This window comes from Glossina fuscipes, unplaced genomic scaffold, assembly GCF_014805625.2.
Source record: "Glossina fuscipes isolate IAEA_lab_2018 unplaced genomic scaffold, Yale_Gfus_2 1, whole genome shotgun sequence".
NCBI lineage: Eukaryota > Metazoa > Arthropoda > Insecta > Diptera > Glossinidae > Glossina > Glossina fuscipes.
The window spans coordinates 33,502,238-33,511,353 of NW_023998415.1; the positions used below are offsets into that span (position 1 = coordinate 33,502,238).

The following is a 9,116-nucleotide window of genomic DNA, read 5'->3' on the forward strand; positions in this document are numbered from 1 at the left end:
CATAGTCGAAGAAAACTTCATTTTCCTAATTGTATCTTACACTTGCGGTACAAGGTATACCATGTTTGTGTGAAAGGTGCGGTATCACTTAGCATGGTTTAAGATGGACACGCTTAATATTATACCGATCAACCCTTGTCTGTCCGTCTGAAATCTGCCCAAATATTTTGTGTTCAACCTACAAGTCGCAATTTTTAAGATATTTTGATGAAATTTGATACAAGGAAGAACACAGTCGAAAATGATTCAGATCGGTCCACTTTTTCGACCACTCCCCATATAAGGCCTTATTTTGAAAAGTCGATATATGGAAAAAATTGCAATTCTCAGTTATCTTTCGACAAAACGCGCTGTTCAACATGCTAAATCGATGTGAAAAATATGGTTCGGCTGGAGCGATTTTTTGAAGCCCCTCTCATATAACCGTTCCTACGAAAACTAAACCTTTACATTCTAAAAAGGGCTAATTTTCTATATACCATAGTGAAAATTGGTTTGTAATAGTAAATTGGGAAAGAAATCAACCTTAACAAATTTGGACCATATATGTCTATTTTTTAGATACCCTCGCATCATATAATCATTTTCGGGAAATGTAAGCCCTTATATGTCAAAATTTATTCATGATACGTAATTTGACATAAAAATGAAGTGGAGCCCATTTAAACCACATAGATTTATTTCTTGGTTCCCATCCCTTACGAGATTTCTCATGAATAGTGAGCGGCGTTGACAAAAAGGTTCCATTTTTAATATTTTTTTTTGATGCAAAGCATAGCGATTTACTAAAGACATTATGAATAGTGAATTTGGATCACAAAAGTCTATTTTTTAGACCCCAACACAAGGAGAGTGCATTATAAAAAGTACGACCTTATGTGGAGAGAAAAGTCTAATTTCTAGCTTCTTATGATTTATACTCCAATACGCGGGCTTTCATGGAAAGTTTGCCTTTGCATGAAAATAATATGTAGGCGAAATGGTGTTTAGGTTTCTAATGATCTCATGATCTTTGCCCGAATAAAATTCGTTCGTATCTGTGTTTGATTGCTGTAATACAAGTAATTTATCTAAAAACATTTTTGCATGATTCGAGTCTCAATTTTAAAAATTCTAACAAGTAATCATAAACGAACGGATAGAATTAATTCTATTTAGAGTCTGATAATCTGATAATGATCACTAGCGGGGAATCTGTCATCTGCTTTCCCAGCTGTTACAAAGAGAAGGATAAAATTAGTATAGACCGATGTTGAACGCATTTATTTTGCGGTTAAAAGAAAGATCACTTCGTGACATCTTGTTATACTCCAATTCATTGTTGAAATGAACCGAAAGATTTCTTCCAGTTATCTGCTAATTGGCAAGAGAACTGATAAAAATAATCATATAGTTGGTAAAGCGAAGCAAGAAAAATTTTCAGAATATATTTATACGAAAAAGTGCTTACTGTAAAAAAACAAGTAGAAATACTACACTCGGACATGATCCATCATAAAATATCCTACACCATTTTACAGTTATTCAAATAAGAATATAGACGTTCCATGGAAAATGGGCGATAAAGTAATCCTATCCAAATCATGCGTCGCTGGGCGAAAACACGTTGAATACAATAAAAGATGACCGACAGAGGGACAGACAAACTCGGCACATATGAAACGTGGGTCAATCTCAAGTCTTTCTGGGAATTGCATACATCTGCAGAAACTTTACAACTTTACCTTCTACCACAATTGGTATGGGGGGAAGTAAAAACCAGGTTGACCGATTTTGAATCTACAGATCTAAGTAATTACCAGACCTTTTTAATAATACATTTTGTGCTTATCTCTGTATCCTTGCTAAAATAATCTTATGTCCCATTCGAAGCAGCAAAAAAAAAAATCAATCATAACAATCTAAGCAAACTATAGGTTAATGAAACCGAAATAATTTATACTTAAGTTAAAAGTGTCTGTTAAACAGTCTGTCTATTAGTGAACTGAAAGTTTATTTTAACATATTGAAAGGGGCCCTAACGGCAGCGAAATGCATCTATAAGGCTATAATAGATCACGAATTACAAAATGTCCTTTCAATTTCCTTTCCGTTTTCCGGGATATTATAATATTTGAAGACCTCAACAAACTGTCATGTGTTTAGTTTTCTAATCTGCTCATTTTTATCTCTTTCGACTTTGAAGTTGATCGCATTAAAAGATTCCAACTAAAGCGATTTACTACCTTGCGCACGCAAGAAATACCTGGTCTCATCTATCCTATATAAGGGATACCTAAAACAAATAATAAGCAGTGCAAGCATACAGTGATCGGATATGGAAAAAGACATGGGGTGGGGTTTCTGTCTAATCGGAAAAGATTTTATAATTCTCCCCGTTTAACCGCTAATTAGATCATTTATTCCATCATACATGATGCAATAAGAAAAATTCCCCTCACCTGGATTCCTTTCAAATCTGATAAAAATTTTCTTTATGGCATGCATTTTCTTTCTTGCGAATAATAAACAATAAATATATTCACATTTATATGAGTTTTCCATTACGTTTTTATTTTCGTTCGTTTCGTTTACGCGCAGTCGATGATAGATTTTTGCACATATTTCTATTCACATATCATAGAGCGATCGTATCGCCAAGTGATTGAATATTCGTTAGGATTTCGCACATTAGTGTTAAAAGAAACACCTGCTGCTTTTAAAGAATAGTTCAGCTTCATTGCATTGTTGTTTTAATAATATTTTTAGTATTTTCATTTAATTTTCATCTCAATATACATATATATCACATATAATATAATATATATATATAGTTGTTATTTTTTTTTTATTTTTTTTTTTTGCTGTCAAACACAATACATACAATTTATTCATGCTAGTCTATATATAAGTGCCATGATGCTTCAATGATTTAGATCAGATATTTAAGAAACGTGAAAAGGAGAAAATTCTAGCAAAAGGGCACAAATACCCGAAATCGAAAAGGCGCTAAAGGCTTAAAAAAGCCTCGATAATTTTTAAATAAGCATATCCCAGCGGACCGTTGTACTTAAATTACATGGTAATCGCTTTAGAGTGAGCCTTAGATACTCACTCACTCGTTATCTGCCACACGAATTAGAAATTTTGATAATTGATCGCGAGTTGATTCATCTTCTAGATAATCTATATTGTTGGTTGTCCGTCTCCAAACTTCATCAAACCGTAGTCATCTACATTATCTTTCTGTGAGAATTCCGGCACGGACGGACGGATTAAACTAAATCAACTTCGAATCTTCCTCTATATAGTGAGTCTTAAGTATCTGTCTCTATCTGTTAGAAATTTTGATAATTAATCGCAAGTTAATTCAACCTCTAGATAGTAATCTGGCAAATATTTGCATCAATTTGTAGATCAATCTCACCTACAGAGTATAGGTTCTATATATATATTTGGTTGGTTATTTGTGATACAATATCCTTCTGTAAGAATTTCGGCAACAAATGACGGACGATTGGACGGATTAAACTTTAATCAACTTCGAGTCTTACTCTATATACCTATCTGTTATTGGTCTTCCAACCCCCCACATTCTTGAGCAATGAGTGTAAGAATGCATATAGGAAACTTGCAAGAATCGTAACTGCCAAATGATTTTTTTAGCATAGATATATATTCGCCTTATCCCTGATCTCAGGTTTTCCTTTATAAATTAAATTTATTGGTAGTTATTACAATTTGATCGTATTCGATATTCGTGCAATTTCATTAGAATTTTAACATTTTTTTTCAATACGAAAAAAAAAAAATATGTCTCCCCTTCTCGGCCCTCTTATATATGTTATACTTTTCATAAATACTCTCAATGTAGACACGATCTTTGTTGAAAATAGACAAAATGCATACACATACACACACACACCTACATAAATCAAAAATATTCGAATGGTGAACGATAAGAGAGGGGAAACAGCAAGAAGCGGAGCAATCCATGGCAGCGTTAAAGCATCGCTATGAATGAAGAGAAATAGTTTTGTAAATATTTTCTAAAAAATTTTCTCACATAATGCGGAAATCTTCTATTTAACATTAAGAATTATAATCAAGTGCCAACTGTGCCACCCTGTGAAAACGTTGACTATTAAATATTTATTAGATATAAAAGAACATTTAGTAAAACTATACAAGTATGGCCAATCAACAAGCTCCGTGGCCTGTACGCAAAGGTATATTTCGGTCAAGTGGTCAATCCGACTTTAAGCCGACACGTTCGCCGAGTCCTATCATAGAAATGCCGACTTCACCACCACCGATAACATCGCCGGCCATTAATCGTTCTTCTCCCAATTGTCCGTTATCACCGCCACCACAGCCTATACAAGTATTGCAAGGCCCTGCGGGACCGACGATTGGTTCAATTACCCAAACTTCGGCTACTACGACCCAAACATCTTCCACGCGACGAATGTCCGCATCTGCAACTACAACTTCGTCATCGACTAGACGCAGCGTACGGAAAAATTCCACTCCCACTTTGCACATTAACGCTATAACTAGCAGTAATACACTTAACTCGCCGACATCTACTTTACTGCAAACTGCAAATTTAAAAAATGTTCGAGAAATTCCCATTGAGGTTGAACAGAAAGAGGTATACTAGAATGTCGTCATCAAGCACAAACAAAAGCATATTGATTTTACATAATAGTTATTTAAGTAATGATTCCTTTAATTAATTTTACATTGTTTTTTGCGTGTATTTACAGGAGGCCTTGTCTCTGCGTACCGGCGATGTCACCCAACAGGCCAGCAATAATGTAGCAGCCGCTAGTATTAAAGTTCAAAGCGATACTTTTTCAGCTGACAAGAAGGCCATCGCTCATTCTCAGCAATCACAGACAATAACTTCGAATGGTATTATCAGTCAGGAGAAGCATATATCGTCCGCGTCTCAATCGAATTATACGGTGAGTCATAAAGGCGTCTCTAGCACGGCCAGTAGTATGATTTCGTCGTCTTCACAAATGTCCGCCACTAATGGACATTTTTTTAAGTTATCCGATTTCAAGCTCGACGATCTAATGTCTTTAAATTCGACAAGTGGGCAAAAAGAAATCGAGCAAGCCATTGCCAAATATTCAAATATGTTAACGTCTTGTGTAAATTCATTGCAAGAGAGAAGAACCGTCTCGGAAGAGACACTTTATTTGGAAAAAATTAATGAAGTTATACGTAGAGCTTGGGCTGTACCAACACACGGCCATGAATTGGGTTACAGTTTATGTGATAGCCTACGGAAAAGTGGTGGCCTAGACTTGCTTATGCACAATTGCGTACAAAATGATATGCAAATTCAATTTTCGTCCGCAAAATTATTAGAACAATGTTTGACCACCGAAAATCGTACGCACGTGGTAGATCATGGCTTAGATAAGGTGGTGAATGTCGCCTGCGTATGTACTAAAAACAATCAGCATTCTCGCGTTGGCACTGGTATTTTGGAGCACCTATTTAAGCATTCGGAAGGCACTTGCTCGGATGTTATTAAATTAGGAGGATTGGATGCTGTACTCTTCGAGTGCCGCACTAGTGACGTTGAGACACTCAGACATTGCGCCAGTGCTTTGGCGAATCTATCTTTATATGGCGGCGCTGAAAATCAGGAAGCCATGATTTTGCGTAAAGTGCCTATGTGGCTATTTCATTTGGCTTTCCACACCGACGATAATATTAAGTATTACGCGTGCCTAGCTATTGCGGTTCTAGTCGCTAATAAGGAGATTGAGGCTGAGGTATTAAAGTCAGGCTGTTTAGATTTAGTCGAACCATTTGTTACCTCGCACGACCCATCCGAATTTGCCAAATCGAATTTGGCTCATGCCCATGGCCAAAGTAAGCATTGGCTACAACGTCTCGTTCCTGTGTTAAGCTCAAATCGGGAAGAAGCTCGTAATTTGGCGGCATTTCACTTTTGCATGGAAGCCGGCATTAAACGGGAGCAAGGAAATACGGAAATCTTTCGCGAAATCGGGGCTATTGAAGCGCTTAAAACTGTAGCCAGTTGCCCGAATGCTATTGCTTCTAAATTTGCTGCTCAAGCTTTGCGTCTGATCGGCGAAACAGTGCCGCATAAATTGTCCCAACAAGTGCCTCTCTGGTCCGTCGAAGACGTCCAGGAATGGGTAAAACAAATAGGTTTCGGGCAATTCGTTAAACAATTCGAAGAATCCCAAGTAGACGGAGACCTCTTACTTAAACTTAACGAAGAAAATCTCCGTGACGATATTGGCATCGCAAACGGCATCCTGCTTAAACGTTTCGAGCGCGAATTGCAAAATTTGAAACGTATGGCTGATTACTCGTCAAAAGATACCGCCAAGCTGCATCAATTTTTGGCAGAGATCGGCTCCGAATATTGTACTTACACTTATTCAATGTTAAATGCGGGTATAGACAAAACCTCATTACCCCATTTGAATGAGGATATGCTTATAGCTGAGTGCAGTATAAAAAATTCAATACATAGACTGCGCATTCTGAATGCGGTAAAAAGCTTGGAAAATTCTCTTATCAGCTCGACAGATGATAACGTAATTAAAACTTTGGACGTTTTCGTAAGCTATAGGCGTTCGAATGGCTCCCAATTGGCCAGCTTATTGAAGGTATATAAGATCAAATAAATATCGAATTATAAGAGATAAGGGATTTTTATTAACTTGAAATGATTTATAATCCGTCCGTAGGTACATCTACAATTACGTGGCTTCTCCGTATTCATTGATGTTGAACGTTTGGAGGCTGGAAAGTTTGATAACGGTTTACTGAACAGTATTCGTCAGGCGAAAAATTTTGTCTTAGTATTAACGCCTAATGCTCTGGAACGTTGTGTTGATGACAACGACTGCAAAGATTGGGTGCACAGGGTATGTTAAAATCACGGCATAATCGAACAATAGAACGATAGCGGTATATAATGTAAGAGTTTGTAAAATTACAGGAAATTGTGGCCGCCTTGAATTCAAGCTGTAACATTATACCGATAATTGATAGTCAGTTTTATTGGCCGGAACCGGAAAGATTACCCGAAGATATGCGTAGCGTTTGTCATTTTAATGGGGTTACTTGGATTCATGATTACCAGGACGCCTGTATCGACAAACTGGAAAGGTATATTATACCGCTAATTATATATATATTTATATATATATATATATATATATATATAGGATAAGCTTCAGAACTATTAATGCTAATATTTTGTAGATTTATGCGTGGTGAAAAGAATATCGATCGTATAACTGCCATGACACCGGGTACGCCTAGCTCAGCAGTTAGCTACCAGAGAATGCATAGCAACGATTCGGATTATAATGTAGGAGGCAGTAATGCGGGCACAACTGGCGGAAATAGTAGCAATGGCGGAGCAACAAATGGCGGCGGACAAGGTGGGACACAAAATTCAACAATTTCAACAAATACGGGACGATCCAGTGTCGATTGACTGGATTGTCTCCATTTTAAATCTCATACTTCGAATAATATTATTGATAACTTTAGTGATCATAATAACTTTAGTAGAAATTTTGAAACTCTTACTTCTCCAACCAATATTCTCAAATCGAAATTTAAAGCTAAATTTTTTAATCGCAAGCATACGTCGTGGCGTATGCGCTCTAGCGGTAGCGGTAGTTGTAGCAATCGTAGTTCACCTTATTTTTATTATTTAAATATTAGAAATTCAAAAACCCTACAAAGAACACTTACTGATGATAATCATTTAATTACTACTACTAATCACAAATTAGCAGCTAATCACCAGGCAAATAGATACCGCACCTCATCGTCACCGGCACGCCAACGTCTAGGATCGAATAGTAGCACAATGTTTAACAGCACCGGAAAATTGGGCAGCGCCGGCAGTCAATTGAGTGTTTTCGGACGTGGATCCAAGCGTAATATGTTACCGCCATATAGAACGCAGCAACCGATAGCGCACAGAACTTTGCCTATTGGCGGCTCCATGCAAAATATGTCACCTTTAGCCTATAAACCGCCCAGACGTAGTTCGGAAGTAGCAATGGCTAGCGAGAATAGTAAGAATAAGCCGTCGTCTAACTATCGCAGCCATAGTGTGGACGGTCTATTAGACAATAATGAATCTACAGAGGTAAAAGTAGCCGAAGCAGCAGCCTTAGTTACAGCCGGTAGCATGGCTCTAACAAATGCCAGTTCAACCAGTACATTGCAACCTGCTGAAGATAGCAATTGCTCAATAGAGTCATTGAACGTTACACGTGAGCAACAGATGGACACGGTTAAGAAGCGCGAAAAGTCTGCGAATTTACCGCCCGTCAATCCACAACACAGAAAATCACGAAGTCTCGATCACTTTTTAGATGAACAAGCGTTAGCAGCAATTGTTGCGCCTCCTTCACCCACAGAAGAAACGCAAAGCATGCAAAACCTGGCAACACCCATGACTCCAGAACCTTCTCGTTCATTATCAAATAAAACGACAATAAATGGCTTACCACCACGAGCTTCTTCGGTAAGAGATTCAAAATCATTGACACCGGAACGAGTAGCAACTTTACGTGGAAGCCCATTAAATAGGCAAAGTCCAGAAGGTGTTAGTTCGCCGGAAGATGAACATGAGGACAATCAGAGTATGAAGAGTGTAGCATCTCAGAAGGGTGACATTGCATCCGGTACAGTAAAAAATCAAACACGAGCTGCAGCCCATGTGCACCGAGGCAATTCAATGGCCAACAGTTGGAATGGGGGAGGAGGTGGAGATCAGAGTAGCCATAGACAAAAAGGCTGTTATGGCCATGCAACGAGGACTACCTCCAACAGTTCTTTGACTTCAAATAATACGGCCGGGGGAGCGGCTGGCCAAACGAATCCGAATAACAAAACAATATTTAATCGTACTATGAAAAAAGTGCGATCGCTCATCAAAAAGTAAGCATCAAAAGTTATACACAAATACATACATACATACATACATACATGCATACATATATAAAAAATATATGCACATACACACCAACCATACGATGCGATCTATCTCGCTCTTTCTCTCTCTCTCTCTCTCTCTCTCTCTCTCTCTCTCTCTCTCTCTCTCTCTCTCT

At 37.7% G+C, this 9,116-nt stretch overlaps 1 protein-coding gene across 9 annotated transcripts in view; it reads left to right on the forward strand.

Annotated features, from left to right (window-relative positions):
* Positions 1–9,098, forward strand: part of LOC119645030 (NAD(+) hydrolase sarm1) — a 102,207-nt gene extending 93,109 nt beyond the window's left edge. For 7 of the 9 annotated variants that reach the window (XM_038044816.1, XM_038044818.1, XM_038044820.1 and 4 more), the window contains 5 exons: positions 4,749–6,644; positions 6,726–6,905; positions 6,980–7,149; positions 7,246–7,427; positions 7,788–9,098. In XM_038044816.1, the coding sequence (XP_037900744.1) occupies positions 4,749–6,644; positions 6,726–6,905; positions 6,980–7,149; positions 7,246–7,427; positions 7,788–8,950 (3,591 nt within the window). In that variant the 3' untranslated portion in view covers positions 8,951–9,098. The remainder of the gene's footprint in view (positions 1–4,748; positions 6,645–6,725; positions 6,906–6,979; positions 7,150–7,245; positions 7,428–7,787) is intronic. The other 2 variants (XM_038044817.1, XM_038044819.1) reach the window with 1 other exon arrangement.
* Positions 9,099–9,116: the final 18 nt, after the last annotated feature.